This window comes from Uloborus diversus, chromosome 1 (assembly GCF_026930045.1).
Source record: "Uloborus diversus isolate 005 chromosome 1, Udiv.v.3.1, whole genome shotgun sequence".
In the NCBI taxonomy this organism is placed as follows: domain Eukaryota; kingdom Metazoa; phylum Arthropoda; class Arachnida; order Araneae; family Uloboridae; genus Uloborus; species Uloborus diversus.
The window spans coordinates 68,461,437-68,486,801 of record NC_072731.1 but is presented as its reverse complement, the minus strand read 5'-3'; the positions used below and the strand labels follow the sequence as shown (position 1 = coordinate 68,486,801).

At 33.7% G+C, this 25,365-nt stretch overlaps 1 protein-coding gene across 1 annotated transcript; it reads right to left on the bottom strand.

The window, feature by feature from the left end:
- Positions 1–430: 430 nt before the first annotated feature.
- LOC129224001 (uncharacterized) lies at positions 431–24,749 on the bottom strand. Its single transcript, XM_054858431.1, has 7 exons — positions 24,731–24,749; positions 24,402–24,662; positions 23,192–23,429; positions 20,431–20,575; positions 14,427–14,618; positions 3,344–3,505; positions 431–566 (listed from the first exon to the last, which is right to left on the bottom strand). Exons 1-6 carry the CDS (start codon positions 24,747–24,749, stop codon positions 3,413–3,415), a joined length of 948 nt encoding a protein of 315 aa, XP_054714406.1. The 3' UTR covers positions 431–566; positions 3,344–3,412.
- Positions 24,750–25,365: the final 616 nt, after the last annotated feature.

The following is a 25,365-nucleotide window of genomic DNA, read 5'->3' as shown; positions in this document are numbered from 1 at the left end:
GTAGATCATGCATCTCGTCTTGACATGAAATATCCACTAAATAATAAGAACAAGATACAATTTAAATTGATACTGCATGTTTAATTTGACAGTGCACTTATAGTTACTTATTTACATTAACTAGTGTATTTACAGTACAAATGCGTTACATTGCAGTTAAACTGCAAAAAAGCACTGAAAAACAAAATATTTTTAAAAAGACTTTACAAATTCAGAATGAAGCTTATCATTCTTGCTGGCAATCGTAGAATTTCTTCGTTAAACGGGAAAAGGAAACTTTTCTAATTCATGTTGGCAAAAGTCTTTAATTCCTTCCGTCATTTTATCGACTACAAAGTTTTCGATCAGTTTCGATACTCCCGTTAACATGTATTTCATAATCCAGGTCAAAGGCCCAAGACCAGAGAGTTCTATCCAGATGGTTGACATTTCGACGATTTCGAATTCCTTTAGGTTAGGCTTTGCTCCTTTGTAATTGCTTTGCTCGATTTGGAAATAGAACGATACTTTTTTTACGCTGCCTCCGCATAGGATTTTTGGACCCCATGACATGAACTTAGCGTGTCCTGTGAAAGAAACAAAAATTTTCTTAAGAAAACTGCAGTTGATTTTTGTATTTTCTGTTATTTTTTATACTTTGACAGTGATTTAATTTTAAGGCAAGCATACATTTGTGAGTGTTTTTAAAAGCCTTTGTTTTTCACCACACTTGCTCAAAACTGGTATTAAATTTAAGAATAAAATCGTCAATATCGAAAAAAGATTACTACAGTGAAATCTCTTCATAACGAAAACCAATACAGCGAGTTATCCGTTTCAACGAATTAAATTTTTCAGTCCTAATTCAATTTTTATTTCACTGCTCGAAATTTGTGGTTCCTTGAAGTTCGTTATAACGGGATTTCACTGTAGTAAGTATAAGCTGTTCCATCTTTATGTACTAGGGTTTCCAATCCCGAAATCCCGTTCCAGAACCCCGCGGGATCCCACATGTTATTTAGCGGGATTAATCCCGTGGGATTGAGAGCCAAATCCCACGGGATTTCCAATCTCGCAATTTTTTTTCCATGTAAACGTTTTCCAACTTTTGCCGCTCATAAAACGACTATTTTCGACTACTATCGTCTGAAAGTTGAATCATCTCGTATATTTTTGTGTGATATATGATGAACTGTGGATTTACCACTTAGGAACCCAATAAAAATCGAGTGAATTTTTTTGAGTGGTATTCTCATTCGAGGTTTCAGTTTTCAAAAGTTTAGCAATTGAGAAAAAGCGTAAAACTTATAAATACTAAAGAATATTACTAAAATTTAAAACTGATTTTAAAAAAATAGAAAAAATTGTATTGCAGATTCTAAAATCCTCTGGAATAGACAGAATGCAATGTTGGAGCACTTCTGTAAGTTTAAGGAATGCACTCAAAACCTGAAACTTACAAAAAGTTCACGATATTTTTTTTCAACGAAGAAAGCAACGAAAAGCCTGACATTGTTTATACATTCGGCACGACTCTAAAACAGGCGACAGAAACTTGGATGAAACACAGAATGACTCGCATGACAATGCAGAAAGTTAAACTGCTGAAGGTTTTGCATGTTCTTTTAAAGTGAGAGTTGAAATCAACGAAGTTATCCAAAAACTTTTACTGAGAATGCGACTCGGTATAATTAAGCAGCATTTCACCCCTTCTGTAATGAATCAAATGCACTGATACAATTACTAACATTAATGAAGGAACAAGGGTATTCTAAAGACAAGTTGAATTGGATAGAGCAAAACACATGTCCAATTGACATCGTTTTTGATCGAAATATTCCGTTCTTCAGCAACAAAAACCCAGCATAAGAAAAGAAAAATCTATTTCAGAAGGTGATGAAGTTAATGGGGATATTTTGCTAAATGTCACAATAATTTAATTTCAGTCAATTGCTGTGGAGCAACAACACGTGTTTTCATCAAGTACATCATTTTATGAGCAAAAATTATTTCCATTCCATACGAGTATTTTTAAGACGCATGGGACATTTTTAGGGCACACTTTTGCGTACTAAATGATAATTGCTAATTGGGAATTGAATTTGTAGTGCGAAACAATATATGTACGGGATTCGAGAAAACTTCTAATTCAAGTAACAAAAGCAGTCCTTCCTAAAGAGCACAACTTTTTCGATTAGACACAAAAATTTAATTAATCAAGGTAATCCCGCGGGATCCCGGGATCCCGCGGGATTGGCTCCATACAATCCCGAAAACCCGCGAGACTGAATTCAGAGCGAGATTTGAAACCCTATTATGTACAATACATTTATATTAAAGTATAATTTAGTACCTTTTTCCCCCCTTAAAAAAGAATTGGTAACTAAATATGTTTTTAATTTCAAAAAGTCACACCTCAAATAAATTTTAAAACGTAAAAACATTAAAATAAAATATAAAGATTTTTTATTATTAATTATAATTTTATTTATTAATTATATTTTTATTATTAATTATATTTTTTATTATTAATTATATTTTTTATTATTAATTCTAAAGGTTGTTTCTATAATTTTGGTTCACAGTAAAAAGTATGAAAAAAATAAGGCTATGGTTTCTTGATTGCAACACTCAAAAATTGAAGTCGATCTTAATATCTTTCAGCAGTCAATAAAATTTAAATTAGAAATTGAGAGAAGAAATATAGGTGGTAGAGTAAAAGCTATTCGTACAGAGACGTATGAACATTATCTCTCCCAAATTTTTAGTTTTAATTTTATTGGCAGCTTTAGAATCAACATAAACATAAAGATATTAAAATCAACTTCAATTTTTCAGTGTTGCAACCAAGAAACCATACACTAATTTTATTTCATGCTTTTTAGTGGAAACCAAACTTATGGAAATAGTCCTTAGATTAAAAAAAAAAAAAAAAAAAATTTTTTTTTATTTGCTACCCATTTTAATTTGAGAGCAAAATCAAAACCAACTGTTTGATAAATGTGCTGATATCAGTATATTGAACTACATGTGAAAGCATTTAATGTGTACAATCTTACCATGTGAGGTAAAGTTAACCATGTGTGGTTAACTTTATAAACCTTCATATAATATCTCTCTTAATGTATAGAAGATCCATTGCAGCACTCTGCTGGCAAATTTATAAAATAATCATATCATAGGTTTCAATAGGCAAGTTTGATATCAGTATCTATAAATGTCAGTACGTTTACCTTTTTTCACCTATAAAAAGTGATGACGGTTTTCTAGAGTTTTAAAACAATTTCAAACTCTTCATTCTCTCTGAACATTTTTCTTGATGAATTTTATTAAAATTGCGCAAAGAACTCAATTGATCCCTAACCTTTGTAGCTGAGCTGCAAATCCTTGAGACCAAGTTGAGCTGTAATCGTAATGGTGGTCTTATTTGAATCTAACTGGCATTCATCTGTTCGGTAAAGTGATGATATTCCAGAAATCCATCCATCGTACAGTTTGGCTTCACCTTGAAATTAATATACATTACCTAAAAACATATTTAACTCTTGTTACTAAAAAGTGCAAAATTAGTCTGAACAAAAAGAAAATCGTTTAAACATCATATGCAAAACACGTATTTTTATTATTATTATTATTATTATTTTTTTTTTTTTTTTTTTGTACCTGATAAAAACAAAATCTAGTGAACAAGTTGCAGTTTTTCTGTCGCGTCAAACTAGGAGCAAGACATAAAAATTCTTATGTGTCGTATACCTGAAATTGTATTTGGTCTAAATTATTCTCTCCTGAACAGTGAACGAAGTCTAATTTCGAAAAGAGTTTTTAACACAATCATTGGTATGGGTAGCCTAATTTCAAAGAGTTTTTTTTTTTTTAACACAATTATTGGTGTGGGTCTCGTAGTGTGGGACGGCACACCACTGAACGAACATGTAATGTCAGATCGACCTGCGGCCTCCCGAATCGAATGTGACTTTTTTTCACCGAGCTTTTAAGGAGGCGGTTTTTTAGAAAAGGTGCCTCTCTATCTCACTTTCTCATACAGCATTCTGAGGCCCCACGTTCTCGAATGAGTGCTCCAGACATCATGACGATGTTTGGAGCATGCGCTTGTGACCTCAGAGACTGAAGAAAGCTTGAGAGAGGAGCGGAATGCGTAAGTGACGTCCCCGCGAATAACGAATGACATTAACGTCAATCGGTAACAGAGGTGTGGTTGGAAGACGACTAGGTGGCGTATAATACTTAAATTTTTAGTCACCTTTTTCATTTAGTCAACCTGTGATAAATAGCGACCGCTAATCTTAATCTTTAACGGTACAGCAGCGCAGGTTGGGGCTACAAGAGGTCGCCGTGCTGAAGATTAATATACTGTTCATTATTAATGTACCGCCGCAGGCGGCAAAAACAAGAAAGTTCCCGAAGTACACCAGTCAGAAAGAAGAAGGCGAAGCCCCCAAAGTACACCGCCAAAGGCCTTGTACACTAATCCGCCATAGGTGCCCTCCGCAGTAGGCAAGAACGGGGCAAAGCCGCGAAGTACACCAACCTACAGGCGGTCCGTACAAGCCTTCGAAGACGGCTAATCTGATCGCCCTGGCGGCTAATATCGATATTGATCGCTGTGTTTATACAGAGCCGCGCTATGCGCAAAGTGTGACTGTGGTTAATTGAGCTAGCATTTACCTGTTTTGGGAAAATTCAGTGAAAAGAAAATTGTTAATGGCGCAGATTTGAGTTGAAATGTTTCTGCAGTTCTACTACGGAAGTAACTCATCTCAACTCAATGCCTATCACCCTTTTTTATAACACGGCACAGGAGTAAACACTGTGAACGTTGCAGCTCAACTTACCACAGTCGCACCATATCCTGCGTATAAAATATAATACAGTGGACCTCCACTTATCTTTACTCCAACTATCCAAATAGCTGATTATCCGAATGCTTTCAAAAATTCAGAAAATAAATTACTTTTAAATTTAAAAAAAAACCGCCTTCAAAAAACACCTAGGAACTGAAAATCAAAAAATGTCTGATTACACTTACATATCATTTCCAACCCAAACCTAGAAATGGAATTTATTTTACAATTCCAGTAATAATCAATTAAACTAAACACACAATTATAAAATATAACTGATTTTAATTACTGTACAGTAAACTATTTTAATACCTAACTAATTATGTACTATTTCTTCATTTTTATTCACCTTTTGAAGTCGGTGTGTCCTAAAAACTGCCTAACCAAACTGACGATCCATCGAATCCTAAGTTTAACACTAAGTGAACTAAACACGAAATTAGTTTTTAAAATCAAACTTATGCAGTTACGTTAGGTAGTAGTTTATTGAAGGCACCGACTTCAAAAGGTGAATAAAAATTAAGGAATGGTACATTATTAGTTAGGTATTAAAATAGTTTACGGTACATTAACTAAAATCAGTGTTTATTTTATAATTGAGAGTTTAATTTAGTTGATTTTTGTACTGGAATTGTAAAATAAATTTTATTTCTAGGTTTGGGTTGGAAATGGTAGGGGAAAGTGGGGTAAAACTGGGAAGTCGAGAGCAAATCGGATATCCCCCCCCCCTTCCCTCTAGCCTCTGTAAGCGCTGCAATCTCGTGGACAGGAGAGGAACTAATCTTCCACCTTGATAAAGAAGCAGCGGCCATTAAATTAAAACGCAATAGACTCACTTCTTTCGTTCCTGTGACGAAAATTATGTTTCAGTGGTTTTTGCTTAAAATTTTTGAACAAAACTAGACGGATTGTACTACGTTCCTGTTTTTGTAACAGTAAAGGTATGTAGCTCTCTTTGTACATCAATTAATTACCTTCACTATCATTCTAAGTAATTGTCTGTAACGTTCTGTATAGTCATATGACGGCATTTTTATGAAAGCTGTATGTGCGTGGCAAAACCGGGTACTATCCGAGGGGCGAAGCCGGGTACTACCCCCATACACTGGGAGAAAGATGCAGCCGAAGGAGAACAAGAGAAAAGGAAAAACTGTCATTTTGACCATACAAGCTTCATCTTCAGGCAACATTAGAATAAAAGAAAAAGAAAAATGATGGAAAGAAGACCAAAGATGGTCGGAAGAAAAAAAACCTGAAGGAAAGATAAATGAATCAAAGAAAAGGCAACATTATAAAGATGCCAAAAAGACACAGACAGAAAATAAAGCGTCAAAAAAAAAAAGAAAGAAAAGAAAGACCGAAGAAGCAAATGAGGGATGAGTCCAGTATAGAGGATGACAATACTGCCTGCATTTACTGCAATGAGCTTTACTCGGACTCCAAGGGTGGTGAGGGATGGATCCAATGCATCCAATGTCGTCGTTGGGCCCATGAAAGCTGCTCTGGGGCCTAAGAGGAAGATAACGATTTTACTTTCGACTTGTGTCAATAGGCCTTATATTACAGCTAAAAATTAAAAGTAAAGACAACTAAATTTAATGACAACTCAACAATATGTGTCCTTTTATACTTATTCTATTATGTTATGACAATAGTTAACATATGTCTCTAAATAAAACTTGAATTTTGTGGAAACTTTTAATTTTTTATCTTCTCATAGCAATAACATGTCTACACTGTTTTACCCCACTAGTGGAGCAAATTCGGATAAAATGACTTTTTTTACAAAACATTTAACAAAAATTTAAAAGAAAAACACTTATGTTTTTGAGACTGTGGTTGCATTAATAGATGAGTAGTGCATACTTTTGCAAAATTTTGTTCCTTTATGCTAAAAACTCTGATTTCTGGAAGCCTGCAAACCTTAGGGTCCCGGTTTTACCCCACTTTTCCCTATTTAAGTGTAATCATTTATTTTTTGCTTTTTAGTTCCTAGGTCGTTTTTGAAGCCTTTTTTTTATTTTATTTTTTCAATGTAAAAGTAATTTATTTTTTGCATTTTAGTGGTGTAAATGTAAAATAAGTACCCAAGATACAGTATGTGGTATATGACGTTGAGGCCTTTCTTATGTGCATCTCGAGTAAGAAAGTATCGAGCACATCATTAGTTCGACTTTATCAAAGTTTGCTTTCCGAAAGCAAATGCACGAAAAACTTAAAAAAATCAACAGAAATCGCTTTTAAGTTTAAAATTGTAGTAGTTAAATTTTAAATTTAAAAATTGTAACACTGTTATTTGAATTTTATAATTCAAAACAATACGTATCACACAACTCCCGATAAAGCTGTCATAAATTAAGGAAAAAAACAACTTTGCGAAAGGACGAGTATACGTAGCTCTCAGCAGAGTCAAGCCTTGAAGGAATAGATCGATCTTATTTAAAACTCTTTTACCTTTTGACTAAACCCCACGATGAACGAGCATTAGCAGATATGCAACAATTGACATCTCATTTCTGATTAAAAGTAGACTGTATTCTGTATTTAGTTAAAGCCATTTAAATATTTTACGGTTTCCCAAACTGCAAATAAATTGCAAATTGCAAAGTTGTAAAATTGTAATTTTTTAAATTGTAAAATTGCAACATCGTAATTTATGTTTCACAACAATACGTGTCATGTAACTCGTGATAAAAGTCGCATGTTTCTTCATCTGGCCCCATTATAGATGAAGATAAAAAAAAAATCCACTAGAATGAATTTTATGTTTGCTTCAGAGAATTCTTGATTCAAAATTTTCATTGTGATTACTCTTAACAATAATGTGTTTTAATACTTTAACTATGGGTAAAGAAAGTGCATACCTTTGTTTTACGGCATTTTCTTTAACAATGGGTTTTATATTTAATCAATTGTTGGGGAAATTTCATGAAATTTATTGTTTTTGACTCATAACATTTTTCTAAAGACCAATATGGTCAATCAAAGATTTCGAACCTAAATTAGACCACCCCCGGTACAGATGTGATATCCCCCCCCCCCCCATTTGGCGACATCCGATTTTTTGCACAAAATTGAAATATTTTTCTCGCCAATGGGGCGATAATTTTTTAAGCATGGCATCCCTGGTGAAACTAACCTGTGTTTGGCAACGCGAAGGCAATCTTGTTTACTTGGTTTTACGCAGGAGAGATAAGTGTTGTTTCGTGCAATATACCTTACAGGAAATCTTATTTTGTGTTAGTTTAAATTCAGTAGTTGTGTTTTGAAGTAAAAACATTAGAAAATGCCAGTTTCTACAAACTTTAACATTAATTAAAAGTTAACTCCTACGTGGTGTGTATCTGTAACGTGCCATTGTCATATGATGTTTTGTTTTGGACTGAGTGTGAGGACTTATACCATAAAAAGGTAAGTTCTTTATTTTAGAATTCAAAAAAAAAAAAAAAAAAAAAAACCTCTCATTTCCGAAATTCTTTGTTTTTTTACAAATCCTTGAGGGGTTCTTGTAGTTTTTAACTTTATTTTTACTGTATGCAAATTAATTTTGCAAAAATAGTACGGTTATTTTGTTCTAAAAGTTAATTCTTATAGATGCCACGAATTATTTAGACATATTCTATAAACGTGAATCCTTGAGGTACTGATTTTCTGAAAATCAGTTGACCCCAGCATTTTATAAAAATATAAAGGTGTTATTTTATGTAAAATATAATAGGTATTTTGAGAGCATGTCTGTATAGCAAATAAATGTATAGTATTTTTGTATTGTTTATGTTTAGGATGTTTTGTTGAGACGTTTCTACTTTTCATACATCGAAATTTGAGTAACTAAGCGCTTTTTTGACTGAAATAGTTATGGATTTTGGGGATGTTTTCCGCTTTAAACATCGCTATTTGAATCGCTTTGCTCTTTTTTAGCAGAGTGTGAGAAAAGTTTTTGTTCGATGAAATGCATGTTGGAAAATAGCTTTCATTTCATTGGTGAGCTGTTATAGTAATTTGTCAATTTAAGCATTTTAAATACTTTCTAGTAATTGTTCTTTGTGTACAAAACCTTTCTAGTTTCTGGTGTTTTTGAAGCGTATATTCGTGATGTTTTTTGTTGTAGTTTTATGTTGTTTTTATATATATTGTGTTCTGAAGTGCTTTGATCGTGTTTTTTTATCTGATTTTTTCCTGTTGGCGCTAAAAAAAGCATCGCTAAAAACGATGTATGACACATGTCGTCATACATCGTTTTCTTGGCGACGCTTTCTTGGCGCCAACAGGAAAAAGTCGCCAAGGGTGGGGTATATCACATCAGTTCCCTACCCCCTATCCACTAAACAAAAAAATCATAATAACCGGTTCATTAAGTGAGACGATATACAAAGTTAATAAAGTACAAATCGCTTTAAATGTGAGTATGATATTTGAAGAGTTTCCTCGATTTCATCAAGCCCCGACTTTATTACCATTTGACCGCCTGGGATGTTTACCGTTTCAAACAAAAAAAAAAAAAAAAAAAGAATTTTCCTAATCGGTACAGGTGTCTTCGAATTTTTATGGGGCCATTCCACGAAAACAAGTAACTCGATGGTTAATTTTAAAACTAATTATTCATGAAAATTTTTGGTTTTAATGAAAAGTTAAAATGTTAAATTTAATGTTTCGAGTAAGATATCAAAATTTCTTTTTTCTGGATTGGCAACACAGTATTCTAAAGATAGAGTCCAGTTGCGAGCAAGCGTGCTGCATTTCAGAGTCAAATTTGAAGCTCTGATTCGGTTTTAAAAATCGATTGAAATTTTTAAAGTCAAGTTTATAGGTAGGTCTAAACTTTGATGTTTTCATATTATTAAATATTATGATCCAACATTCGTATAAATAAATATACTAGCACATACAAAAACCTTAATTTTTGTGTCCCGCACGTGACGCAAGAGATGAATATTTGTAGTTATAATAAAAAGATTAAAAGGAAAATCATTTATTTTGAGTATTTGTTATTTCTAAAGCTAATTATTGCAGTCCTCTTATGTTATGACAGTTTTAGAACTTTAAATAAATATGGCTAGAGAAAATTCTGAAAACAAAACTGTCCTGCACGTGACGCGTTATACAAACAGGTGTAAAATAAACAGTTACAATTTGAAAATATTGGATGAAACATTTTCCACATAGTTTAATGATTCTAAAATATATTATTCCGGAGTTAGAACTAATTTTTATTTTACGCATATACGACTATTTTTATGCACTAATCAATGGTTCATGAGGAGCACACTTTTAATCTTGAAAATGTTTAACTTCATTACGGAATACCCGTAGTACTTCAATAATTATTTTTGTTTTAAGAATAGAGTACTTAAAAGACACATCCATATAACGCCGAATGAAAATAATAATAACAAAATAAAACTATTTTTATATTTTCTATGTAAGAACTTCTTGCGAAACAAATATATTTTGTGTTTTAAATATTAATTTTTCCCTTTTCATTTTTTTTCTTTTTTTTTCACTATTTAATATTGGTTTCTGTAGAAGGCAGACGATAATTTTATTATTTACTAGCTGGTTCTCCAGGCTTTGCAAGGTCTACCTCGGAAATAAAAGTTATACGACGCGTGTTCAACAGACTTGAACAAAAAAAAAAAATCTGCAAAATTTCCCCGACAGATTGCGAAAAATAACTAAAAAAGAAGAAGATTAAATCCCTCGGTTACAGGAAAAGCTTCCAATGCATAGCAGGCATCGTAATGCTGCGCTGGGATTTTGAGGAATTGTTTTCATTATCCTGATAGAATATTTGTTCAAAATATGCCTTTATTATTAACTTCTTGAAGTTAGAACTAAATATTTAATTATTTACAAAGCTTTTACTTATTTGACAGAGATGGACGGATTTAAATCTATTACAAAGAATGTGTGAAAAGGAGAAGAAAGAAAGCAGCATTAGAAAAACAAACTTTCTAGAAGGAAGAAAATAAAAGTGTTATTGAAATAAAAAGGAGGAAGAAAGAGAACATGGCAAAGGATGAAAAAAAAACAAAACCAAACGAAGTATATATGAGGGTGACAGGAAGAGGTTGCAGCGTGCTAAAAAACGATGTTCTGTTTCAACTTTAGCATCCTCACAGTCAGAACCATCTACGAGTTACTTGTATTCTTTCCCGCCCCATATCACTCATTACAGTCTTTTAGCAAAGCTATACGCAAAACACTTACAGCTTTGCCCCGCTCACAACGAAAACAGTGTGCTGTGATACAAGGCTTACAGAAAAGAGTCTGTTCTACTATGACAAATCCTTAACAGATGCACAGTTACACCCAGAAATTGTCCTGTCATGTTGTACAATAAGAAAATTAAAAAAAAAAAAAAAAATCCTTTCTCAAGAATAATATAAGCCATCCAGAGATAAACTTATGATGTAAACCTCGTCAGGAATGGCTACTTCTGTGTGAAGTTTTGTATAAATGCCGGTGAAATTACAGAAGAGCAAATCTTCAGAATATATTCCATTTCATATTCATTAGCAGTCCATTTAATAGCTCACTAATTTGTAAATACGCTTCACTAAAATACTTTTTTCTTATAAAGTGTTTAGCAAATACTTTATTTTGTGCACTTCAGTTTCTGACATAAAAAAAATATGCTCTTGCATAAAATTTGAAAATATCCCGAGCTTGACGCTATGCATCATAATTATTTTCAACAGTTTAAACTATCATTTCTTTGGAAATTATAAGTTTTTCATTTCCATTAGAGCCTTGACTTTTAAGACCTTAAGTTTGTTTTCCCATCTCATTTTTATTAGAGCAGAACTGTTAACTAAATCCTGCGACATATGGTAAGAGGTTGACTTTAGATGTCCCGCACGTGACGATTGCAAATTAATTTTTTTTTTCAAGAAACAAAAAAATGTAATAAAAATATCACTACGTCTGACGCCTCTTTGCACTAAATGTAAAGATAAGAAAATGTGATATCTCCATTTTTTAAAAATATAAAGCTTTAAGGCAAATTTTTGGTAAATAATAGAGTCCAAATGTCACGCACGTTACGGTGGAATGGCCCTATGGAACATTGTACGAAGAAAAAATCAAAACCGACGAGTTCACAACCTTCTCCTTTCTTTGAAGTCTGCTAATTAGTATAAGCCTTATTTCAAATTAAACTGGCGGCATCGTGAAATAGTAAATCAAAAATACTCGTCTAACTTCAGAAATCAGACACAAGTTACAATATATTATTATCTATATATATAAAAAAGGACTTTGGTAAATTTGTTCCCTAAGATCTTAGAAACTACCCGGCAGATTTGGCTGAAACTTTCATCGTTTGTTCTTTTTGGTACTGGGGAGGTTTGTAGACCAGTTCGATAAAAATCTGATTGATAGTTCCTTTTTTATTCTAATTTGTCCAAATTTTTGCATAAATGCCCCAATATGACGGTTAAAAATACGTGCACATATTAAAATTATGTGTCCATCGAAAGCGCTTATTTTTCTGCTGAAGATGGCATCTGTTAGAAAGTTCCAAGTTGTATGAAAAACAAGTTATGGGCTTTTTTTGTTCCATGTTCGAAGGCTTCCCTCAACCCAATTCATTATTTAGTGTATCATCTCAACTCCCAGTTCATAGTTAGAATTGTTGAATGTTTTTTGTTTCGTCTGACTGTTTGAGGCTTTTCTCAAGTCAAATCTTAAATTAACGTTTTTTCCCCAAGATTGGCTGATAATAACTATAGATTTGGTTGATTATTTTCCATTTAAACGGAACTTTAGTGTAATTAATGGGTTTTTTTTTTTATTATTTGTGCTGATTGGATTTTTTAATCATTATCCAATCTAACAGCAGAAACTTCGCCAAAATTTATGCAGGTTGATTTCAGTAGCGGATGCATTTGGCAGTTTTTTCAACTGTCACGGTTTTTGAAGTAAAAGACTATGTAATAATGTTCGTCGGCTATCACCATGTAAACAAAATATCGTCAATCAAAGAATCTTTAAAAACTTTTTTTTACTGTAAAATAATCCAACAACTAAATTAGGCAAATCCATAAACAGCACAAAAATTTCCATTAATGTGACTTTGTGCACAAATTCAAACCATCGCCAAATTTTACTACTTATTTTGGAAACATTACGGATGAAATTGTTTAGCGCCATTTTATGGTGACCAAAAGTATCTTAGCATATGGCGACAATATCTCTTTAACAAAAATTAGTAACATACTGTTTTTCAAATTAAGGAGGGGGAGCATTATCCAAGGTATCCTAAAACGATTCCCGCAAATTCGGTAATATTTTAAATCGCACCAAGAACCCACAACAATTGAAATTTTCCAAAATAACCAAAGCAAGTTTAAGGGGATCACGGGCGCGTGGCTACATTTTTTTAAACAGTTCATTCTTCAATATACATACAGAGAAGGTAAGACTCAATTTAAAAAAAAAATAAGTATTAACTGATAAATCTTTTTAAACATGTGAAGTTTAATTTCATATTTCGGAAATTCTTCAAATTTGTATACGCTTAAATTTCGTGCTTTCGTTTCTAAATGAATACTATTTTACTCTTTTTACTTACTGCTACTTTAGTTTTATGAGTAAGGAAGAAGCTAGATTTTAAGTCACGTCAAAAAGGTGTGTTTTAAGTTCTTTCACTTAAAACAGAAAACAAATGCAAGTAACGATTGTTTCTGATAATTATTGCTAACTCAGGCAACGCCGGGTATTTTTGCTAGTAGAATATAAATTAAATCATCGGGGGAAAGGCTTTCTGTATTCAATTCTCCTTAAATTAAGCACTAAATACATTTAAAAAAGTTACATTTTAGTGACTAAATTAACTATTTATTAGTAAAAAAACATTAAGGTAAGTGATTCAACTATTAAAGTAGCAAAATATATTTAATTTACTGCTTTGGCTACGTAGTAATAAATACATTAGTAACACCGATAGTTAAGAAGTAACAGGCGGTGTCGCAAAAATTAATCATCCATATGCCGCGAGAATTAAATAGCGTTCAAGATGAGGCAAAACCATAGTTATGAAAATACACCGGTCACTGCAAAACCACATGATCAGTGATGACTCCGCCCGCTGACGTAAGCTGTACTACGTAAGCTACAACGCGTGAAATTTAAAGTTTCTTGGATTTCTCCGGAACCTCTTATCCGATCCAGACCAAATTACCATGGGACCATCAGGGAAGTATAACCTTCCAAAGAAAAAAAAAATTTCAAATCGGTCCTGTAGTCTTGGAGTAATTAAAGAACATACATAAAAAGCCGCAGACGAATTCATAGCCTCCTTTTTTGAAGTCGGTTGAAAAGAGAACGAAACGAATTGCGAAGACTTTCGTTTAAACCAGTTGTAAGTACACTTAAAGTGTTGCCATTCATTTAATTATTTAGAAGCTTTTTTTTAAACATGCATACCGTAATTAAATAGAATATTTGTTTTTTAAGAAAAAATCCAACTATCTGAATTTCGACTATCCAAATGGGGTCCAGTCCCTATTGGTTCGGAAAATTGGAGTTCTAAAGAAAAGAGAAACAAATGAATCAACAACAGAACGTTTTTTCTCTACGAACCTCTTTGGAGAAGTTATACATGTAGTCAGGAAGTTGCATGGGTTCCAAACTATTTTCTTTAATGTACGTCTGAACGTTGTGTAAAATCTGATCCACGTATTCGTTTGCATCGGAGCCCGGAATAATGGATGTGATAGGCAATTTCGCCAGGTGCTGGTTGATCACATGAAGCAAAGACCTGTTCAACTCCCCCTTGAAAAAATAGATAAATGGAACTTATTAATTTATAAAACGAAAGGTGTCCACAAATTACCTTCAAATATGTTTTTGATTCAATGAAATACCTTTCGTGCAAAAAAATGTCATAAAAATGAATTTGTGAGTGAAAAATATTTGAAACATACTAAAAGAGGAAATCACTTTTTATAATAAAACAAGCTTTCTTAAATAAATTACTGCAGAGCGACATACAAAGGCAAACCAAAAAGTCTTTGCGCCTATTTTTTGTTTGCCAAAAAAAGGTACAGACAGGTATTTACAAATATACGCAGTGTACTACGTACCTTACATATTTTTCCACATTGTCATCACACCGGTTCAGACATTTGTACCACCGCAGCACTAAATTAGAGATCCCCCTGTGGTAGAATTATTCCGCTGCCTGTGGAACCACGTCGGGCCGCGTTCTTGGCTTCTTCGTCACATGTGAATCTCTGTCCTGCCAGAAACTTCTTCAGTGGACCAAAAACGTGAAAATCACTAAGAGCAAGGTCTGGACTGTAAGGTGGATGTTCCAGATTCTACCAATGAAATGACTGAGGCTTAGCGGCGGTCTGGACTACCACATGGGGCCTTGCATTGTCGGGGAGGATAACCTCGTTATCCACCTCAAAGAGATACACTTTAACTTGTACGTGGGGTGTATTTCCCTGTTGATGGTTAAGGACATTTGCTCCTTGCTCCCATAGAAAACAAATAACACTTCGCTGCTCATAAGCTGTGGACGTCTGAAGAACAACCGCCACCTTAAATAACTGATAGCAGCTTCAGGAGCATAAGGCAGATACGGCAGTTACGGTTCAAGGAACGTTCATTGTTGGGAATGTATAATTTCGCTTTGTATTCACAGTCGTAGTTTGGCGAAAAAAAAATAGGCGCAAAAACTTTTTGATTTGCCATTGTATTATTATAAAATAGCATATGCATTATGTACACAGGATGAACCAAAAATGTGTTGTCAAATTTTGAAGGGAGTTAGAAGGGGACGATGACAAGCAGAATCACATGCGAACATATGGTCACGCACCATATTCTGGCACACTACATGCACAGAAAGCCAGAAACTTTCGGACGCGAAGCAGGACGGGTCACAAATAATGCTCAAACATTTCAAAGACGGTTTTATGCAACATTTTAGTCTTTAAGAAAGGTTTAAGCAGTTGTTGAAAATTGCGCCCATCAGATGTAAAATATGGGTCACTATTTAGCAATGCACCAACCGTCGCAAAATGACAAGTCAATCTGACACGCTTTCATAGATCGTTGCGTTGTCGTTGCCGACGGTGTGTATTAGAGCTACAGGTCGCAAATTTAAACAATCACTTTAAGCCCTTTCTTGAAATTCAAAATGTTGTGTAAAATCATCTTTTGTGTAAAAAAAATGTGTGATCCATTTCATTTTGAATATTTTAGTCTCTGGTTTTGTGTTCATGTAACACCTCAGCAGTGCGTTTGCGGCCATATATATTTTGGCCGAATGTTTGTTTTGGACGCCTTACTTTTTATAAAGGTAATTGGCTGACAACTGTATTGCTAATGGTTAAACCGATTGCCCTGTATTTTATTTCGATAAGCGCTAATGAAAATAGGCATGTGTGTTCACATACATAAATCAAAATAACATTGCCACTCTTCTAAAAGTTTTCAAAAGAAATCAGTTTTCAATAACTGTTCAAGTACTCATTCATGTTTTTGTCAATCAAGTTGTACTGTTTTAAGATACTATGTAATAAATACATAACTATGGTAACATTTAGCAGTTTTTCACTCTGCCTAAGCACTGTGTGTCATTATAAAGTCAATAAAAATTTGCAAAGTGGCATTGACACCTAACTTTCGTATTCAAACTTTAAGCCCTTGGTTGTAATTTCTGCAATAAAGGTGTTTCTTGCTACCCTGTTGGATTTTGAATCTTGCTACTCATTCATCACGAGACTGTTCTCCCTCTTTCCATCATGCCAACTTTTCCAACACTTGCTAGGTGCCAATGACGCCTATATATAACTTCCGTAATCTAACTTCAAACCCTTGGTTGTAATTAATGGAATGAAAGTGTTTCTTGTTACCCCATTGGATTACGAATCTTGCAACTCATGCATCTCAACACTGTTATCTCTTTCCATCACTCCAAATTTTCCAACTCTTAGTCTATCCATCGCATAATAGTTTGTTAACTGAAAAATACAAAGCAGCCTGCATTGCAGAAAATTAATAAAAATCGAACATCTTGAACTGCTTTTAAGGAATTAGGGGTGTAATTTTGCATAAAGACCGAAACTTATTTCATCTGCCTTAGATTTTTTTTCTAGTTAATGACGCGTTAAAGGTACATTAAATAAGCTTAATACATAAAAATTAGCCTTTGACCCAGAAACTCCATAAATATTCCTGCAGCTTGAGACGAAAGGTTCTTTTGATGCTTGGTACTGAGTGCTTTGTTCCGACCTTTAATCAATATCTTCCACCTCCAATGCATAATTAACCCGGGACTCAATTTGCCCCAGTGCTTTCTTTTTCTATAACTATACAGTCCAATGAATAGGGAGATTTTTTCTTCTTCTTTTAAAGCCCCAAGTCAGGACGAAATTATTTTGGTCTATTTGCTAGAAGTAATTATTTTAATTTGTAATTAAAATAGGATTGTTATTCATTTTTTCAAAGCTGAAGTTGTGTATCAATTTGTACCATTTATATTGCCTGCTTGGGGCATTAATTGGAATTTTTTGCCTTAACTCTTATACGTATTGCTTATTCGTAGATTATTTCTCTGCAGCAATATAAATCTTGGTGAAATTATTTTTTTTTACATATAGCTTTGGAATTTCAATAAACAAATTTGTTTTAGCTCAAGATTTTCCTTGATTAAGTTGGGCATTTTTTTTTAATACAGTTTAAGGTTCGGTTAGTTTTCAATTAATCTAAGCAGCCTTTTTTAATATTTTCTACTTTATTGCTTGAAGACTTCTACATCAAATTTAAGTTTTTATAAATTTGAAGACTGTGAAGAATAATATGAAAAAAAAAAATTAAGCCTGATTGGCTGCTTTAAGAGAAGTGTAAAATAAAATTATTCTCTTAAACTTTTATGGGTGTTTTCAGTTTCTTTGAAATTTTTATTGTATGTAGATGACATTTTTAATGCGTTGAAAAAGCTGCCAAACTAGAGAAAATATGTATCGAACTTTGCACACATGCATTATAGCATTTACATTCATCTAGTAAAAAAATGATAACTCGGTTTAGTTTAAAGGATATAAACGCTGGGCCGTAATCCCATAGTGGAGTTAGTACAATGCGTTGTGTTATGATTTGGTGGACTTTTGGACTGTAGAATAGAGTAGAAATAATAGTTGGATTCATTATAGCACATTGAGTGTTTATTAAATAAAATAGTACACATACAATTCTAAACTAAGCTTAGATATTTAGTCAGGAGTTAAATATTTATATTCAAAACATTAAAGATTTCAATAATTAAGTACATCATGATTCTGCTCTCCAAAGGAATTAAACTTTAATCTACTGGTTTAAATTAAGTAGTGGGAAGTGGGAGCTAGTATTGTACGTACCAAGATTTCGGTCCTTTCTCCATTAAGTCATCCAAAGGCACAGCGCGTTTCTATCATGACTCCGGACAAACGTCTCGGAGAAACGCCGAGCTCTCGAAAGATCTTCTGCTCTCAAAACTCTATCTTCTCTTCTTTCCAAACTGTCTCTTCTGTTCCTGAAAAATCTTAACTCCCCGTTTTATACCGGGGGATGCTGTTCCCTGACCCGGGACACATTCTCTGAGGATCATAGTTCAACATCTGGAGAGCCAGCTTCCAGGAAAACCCTATGTTTTATGGGGTACGGAGTGTCAGAATGGAATTTTGTTATTTCCAAGTCTTCTATTTTATGGGCTCGAAAATGTCAGAACTTCAGAAGTTATATCCTGCAGCTGTGACTCGGGGACGGGGAAGCGTTTGAAATCTCCGAAAGAAGCTAACCCCTTTTAACCCAAAGCGGGAGTCATAGAAAATTCCAAGTGTCGCTTAGTCAAATACAAGCGGTGGGAAAACTTTCCCGCCAAAATGCGTTTACTTCGAATTTTCTATTTTATGAGTTGTAACTGCTCGGGGGTCTGAACTTATTTCCTGCACGGGAAAATGTACCGCAGCGCCGCGACAAAAAAGGTCAACTCTTCTTAACCTAAAAGTCGTTCAAAAATGCGATGATGTGGGGCAGAAGGTCAAAATCAGTCCCACAATCCTGCCCCTCCTCCGGGAAAAGAAAAACTGAAGAACAGATGTAAAGATAAACCCATTACAGTTTGGAAAGAAGAGAAGATAGAGTTTTGAGAGTAGAAGATCTTTCAAGAGCTCGGCGTTTCTCCGAGACGTTTGTCCGGAGTCATGATAGAAACGCGCTGTGCCTTTGGATGACTTAATGGAGAAAGGACCGAAATCTTGGTACGTACAATACTATCTCCAACTTCCCACTACTTAATTTAAACCAGTTGATTAAAGTTTAATCCCTTTGGAGAGCAGAATAATGATGTACTTAATTATTGAAATCTTTAATGTTTGAATATAAATATTTAACTCCTGACTAAATATCTAAGCTTAGTTTAGAATTGTATATGTACTATTTTATTTAATAAATATTCAATTGTTATAATGGATCCAACTATAATTTCTCCTATATTCTACAGTTCAAAAGTCATCAAATCATAACACAACGCTTTGTACCTAACTACACTATGGGGTTTCGGCCCAGCACTACGACAACACTCTTCTGATAAATTTTGAACTGTTCAAAACTCAACAAAAAGCCATTCAAATAAAAAAAAATGGAGAATAGGAATGCAATGTCGTGGCTGAGATCTTACAAGCAAAACAAAAAACGAATCCTACTATTCTATCAAAAGTTATTAGAGGGGGCAGACAGACAGACAAATCGACCGACTGACAGACCAGCAGACACGCATTTCCTTCCATCAATACCCGATTTTCAAACTTTTAATTTTTCAATATTTATGTAATTGAATTGTTTATTTCAAAAAACAATCAAGCACCTAGCTGTAAAATTTTGAAGAAGCATTTTTAGTATGATACTAAAGTTTCATCTAAGGATTACAACATTTTAAACAGAAAATGACATGCAATTTTGCGATTTGATTTTATTCATATTTTTTCAGGGCTTAACTCTAACAGCCTTTGCATTAAAAAAAAAGGTCTTTTACATTAATTACGTTTTTTTAGCAAAAAAAAAAAAAAAAACGCCTATATAGATGAACTTAAACAGCAAGATTCCATCTAAATACAAAATTTCCAGATTACTAATTACCATAATTTATGATCGATAAGAAAAAAAACTGCACAACGTTATACACTGTAAATAATCTTTATGATAAGTGTACTGGTGGGTGTCCGCCATAAAATCTTTATCATGATTACCACATACTAATCACCATTCCTTTTTTTTTCTATGAATATGCCTCGTATTACCTATTCTGAAAACATCAGTCTTAATGTGGCGGGTACAAATTTCTTAGCCATTTCTATTCCACTCTATTTGCAGAAATCAGAACCACAACGGGTAGGGTTTTATCGCAATTCGTGACAGCGAAAAACGTAATTTTTATTCAAGACGTCTAAATTCAAGTGATTAATTACTTAATCAACTAAATTTTTATCGTAATACAGAAGAAAACAGGACGAGGTCCTGTATCACTTACAACGGAAAAGTATCAACATAGGCGCTAATATCTAAATCGGGTGAAACATTACAAAATTTGACTTACCTTCAACAAGGGAAGAAATTTCCTGAAAAGATCTTTACTAATATCGCTCACAATTTTCAGCAAGATCTCTGTCCATCGACCACCTCCTAAGAAATTCTCCAGATCGATTTGAACTTTGTCAAAATCAATTTCCACGTCAAAGTCGCTTTTCACAGGGAGAAGGAATAAAGAAAGACCCATCAGAATTTTTATCTAAAATGCTTATCCTCATTTTAAAAGATGGTGGTTTGAGGAAAGATGCATTTGGTCACATTATTTCACTCGAGAGTGGAAAAATGTTTACAGAATTTTGTAAATTGGTTGCCTTTAATGTAAAAAGAAGCCGGCGACATTAAATGGAAACTGAAAAAATGGTTTACAATGTTTTGTTTAATTATCTTAACTGTTTAAAATAATTGCAATACGCTGTAAACACACTGCATGGACGATATGAGGCACAAATTTTACCCCACTTAGCTTCACTAAGAGTAAGTATTCACAACGATATGAAAAACATTAAAAAGACACTTGGTTCATTTTGCATTAACTCATCCTATTGTACTTCATGATTTTATAGTTTTAGATATTGAAATGTATCAATAACGTATGAAAGAAATAATTTCAAGACTTTGAAATTTACTTCTTTGCCAATAAATTAGATTGCGCATTGAGTTTTAAAAAATAGCATAGCATCACAAAGGTCCGTTTTAAAGAAATAACTCAAACTTTTCGCCAAATTGGGCCATTAAACGGAAAAGAACGACCGTTTTGACAACTAATCGACACGTGACAACTAACATATTGAGATAAAAATTTTAAAAGATAATTAGCAAAATTTTGTTTCTTGAGGAATTACAGAAGTATGTATGAAGGCTCAAGTAAAAAAAAACGTTGTTTACATTTTTAAATTATTATTTTCAATGAAATGTATTACCTGTCACGTGCGAGACAAAATGGCGGTTTTTCCGTGGAATGGTCCTGTTGTTATTTTGTCGACGCACAAAGTAACTAAGAATGTAAAAAAAAGCTAGTTTTATACGCCCAAAACTATTGTAACAAACCGTCAGAGTATTCCTTTTATTGTTACCGTGAAAATAATAGCTTAAGAAAATATAAAGTATATTTTGGTCAAAAATCCTTTTCGTATACGTTTAAACTGACAAGTTAAAAGATGTATATTATTTAATTATTGAAGTTTACATTTCAAGTGCAAAAAACGAATTAATTTAACTTCCTATCACAATCAATCTGGAAAAGAAAATCATCAAAAACCAATCACAAATGGGCTGCTAGGTTTAAGAAAATGGCACGAAATTCAAACCTGCTGAACTCCCATTTAAGTCCATCTACACACCATAATTTACTCTAACATTTACATCGATTTATGAGATTCAGCAATTCACGTTCAGTGAAAAAAAAAAAAAAACTTGTGCCGCACCTCCCTTTTGGTGCGGTTAGTGATAAAAACCAATCGGCAAATTAATAATGAAATGAATATCCATACCACTTTTTGTTTGAATCATTGCAGCAGAAGTATAGAAGTGATTTTCAACTAAGAAACATTCGATTGCCCCATCCAGGGGCGTCCCAAGCATAAATTTGGAGGGAGCGGAAATTATCGGTTTTCTGAATCAATTCCAAATTTTACCGAATGGAACTCCAAACTTCGATGACTGATGATAATTTTGCTTAGTAGAACTCCAAATTTTGTCGAATGATGATATTTTTGCCGAATCGTTAAACAAAATTTGCCGAAGAAGGAAATTTTTGGAAGGTCACAGTGGCCTCCAATGACCTCTCATCGGGGTAACCCGTCCCCTCCTCCTTGAAACTTTTAACACTAAAAACTTATCGACACCTTTTTTTTTTCTTTTTTTCAATTATCATACTTCATTTATGTGTACCAAATTTTGTTAGATTCATTGCATTATTTTTTGCGTTAGAGCACTCACTAAAGCGCATTCACATACTGATTACATACACGTGCAAAATCATTTTTCGAAAATGGCCAAAATGGCTCTATTCTTCTTGAAACGTATAAATCCGCTAAAAAACAAAAATCTTTTACGCAGTACTACATTTTACTTTTGTTTTTAAATACACACTATATGCAAAAGATTTCAGATATTATGTCCACCTGTTTTTGTAGTCCAAGTTGTTAACTATTTTGCAGTCTATTGTTACGTTTTTCTTCTAAATTTCAAGACTAATTCTACTACTGATTATATCTTTTATACGCCCCACGCATCAGTTATGTAAACTAGTATTGTGCTAGTACTGTGAAAAGAAAGGATATTAAATTCGGATTCTTGATCAATACGTATCTATTTTCTCTTTTCAGATTTTTAAGATTTACCACTATTGGTGCATGTGAACAATATGTATCTTGGGTATATAAGAAAGCTATAAGAATAAAACTTAAAATAGCTAAGTATTTTAACGAAAAGCCTGCCTTGGCAACAACTCTGGATTATTTTCCTGTCGTCACAAAGCTTTTCAATGACGTAGTATTTTACTCATACATACTATTGGAGTGTACAAGAAGTGAATAATTTTACTACAGTAGAAGCAAGTCTAACCTGGCAGCTTTGTGGCAAGTCGAACCTGGCTACGCAGATCCTAATCACAGCATTGTGACGCTGCCAGGTTAGGTTTGCTCCAAGTATAGTTTCAGCCTTGATTCAACGAATTTCTGTTCAACGTTCTGTTGCAAGTTCTGGAAAAGAATAAACAATTAAAACATTCATCTACTATTTCAAGCAGAAAGAAATCGTTGCTATACCTGGATAACTGTAAATGATTGTCTTTTTCAGATGTGTCCATGGATGCTTTAGCTGCAACGCTCAGGTTGTAAGATTCGACCCAAAAGCTCCCGTTGCCTCGAACAGGTATGATCTTAATTATTTTTCCATCCAAGGTATAGTTGCCTACTGCTCTAATGTGAGGAATGGTCAGGTTGAAACGAAGAGATAGATTTTTTATGTCTGCATTCATGTATTCCAACACAAAACCAGACAAACCTGTTTTAACAAGTTAAAATAAGAACAATATTGTAAAACTTTAAACAAAAACTTGTTTATGTATATGTTACCGGGAAAGAACGAAATTAAAGAATGCCGACTTTCACCGGTGATTCACCAAAAATATTTGGTCTTCCTCCGATGTCTTTGGTTCTTGAATGTTGTTGTTCTTCGGCTACTATCCAGATTTCGGACTCTTACAATAAGATATGCAGAGTGATCAAGTTATTAAGACCACTTGTTAGTATATTTTGTTCCACATAAAAATTTTCATAGAAATTTAATATTAAAACGGAGAGGGGGGGGTATACCCATTGCATTTGAAATTTTAAAAACACTACTCGTCAAGTTTTTACTAATTCTTCTTCATGCAGTATTTTGTATGGAGTCCCTATCCACACCGCACAAGAACAGGTTTGCATGTACAGTAGAACCCCGCAAATTCGGACCCGTTAGTCTGGATCTCCGGATAATTCGGATCGATCGATTTGATCGATTTTTCTTTTAATTTGGTGAGCGATCGTCAAATTTCCATAACATTAATTTATTTAACCCTCTCACGGGCAAGACCGTGTTATGTCGTTGATTCAGTTCCCTTTTCTTGGCAATGCAACTTTTGAAACTATTTTTTTTTCCTTTGATTACTTTGTTATTATAAAGATTACAGACTTGATAATGACAATGTAAATATGTTTACTGTTTATGTGTAATTCTATGTGTTTCATATAAAGGTGATTTTCAGAAGTGGTATGTTTTATTTATTTATTTATTTATTTATTTCATTCTCCGGATAATCCGCATTTTTGATATTCCAGATTGGGATCCCAATTAATCCGAATTATCGGGGTTCTACTGTATAGCAAACTGAAAACTGAGTTTAAGATGCTACAATGTGTTTTTTTCCCCCATAAAGGTTTCGATCCACTGTGCTGTGATACAGCATGCTCAAAGAAGTAAACTTAAGAATTTTACCTTCGACTGTAAGGTCGGTAAAGTTTCCATGAACAACTGCTTTGCTGTCATCCACGTCGACTCTGATCGGTTGCTTCGCATGGAAAGGGTCCAATATCGGAACTTTCAGCTCTTTAATCCCAGTGAGCATGTCCTCCCTGAAATTTTCGATGACGCCAACGAGAAACTCGTTGATGTCAACCTTTGACTTTTTGTTGGAAAGTTGCAGCAAAGCTCTCTTTAAAGGGGAATCTTTCTGAAAACCATCTTGCTTGAACTGAACTGCGAAAAGAGAAATTTTTCTCGCGAATTATTTTCCAAAATGCTTATCGCCGTAATAAATATCACACTAGACGTATATTGTTTCATTACCTTTCTTGGTCAGTTCTAAACTTCCTTGAGTAATGAAAGCAACTCCAAAAAGTGATCCGACTATAATAGCAATGATACGGGGATCCATGCTCTCTTATGTCAGTTCAAAAAGTCTATAATAAAATATTTATTATTGAAAACTTTTCTCTTCAAAATATTTTTGATTTCTAATATACAATTCTATAGAACTTTATGAACTAAACATTCGTTGATAAAGAATATAAGTTGATATAGGAATGTTAAGAATCTTGGGATTACGATTTGCATTTTGTAAAAAAAAAAATGCTTGGTGTCACATTTTTTGTTACCCCCTCCCATCTCTTGTCACAAACTCACAATTCCACGAAATGTGAGTTTGTTCCCCCTCCTTCCTCAAAGCGTGACATCATTTGCGACGTGTCCTTCACATTATTTTGTCGGTTTAAAGTTAGTTACTAAAAATTAAAATTTTTTAAAAATTTCGACTGAGTCGCAGATGTAGAATTAAGGAGGAAAATTGAAAATCCTTTTAAAAGCCTTATATTATTAACTAGTGGTATCCGCACGACTTTGCCCGTAGTAGAAAATTAAAAGGTCATTTGGTTCGCCGGTACATTTACAAATAATGGATGAT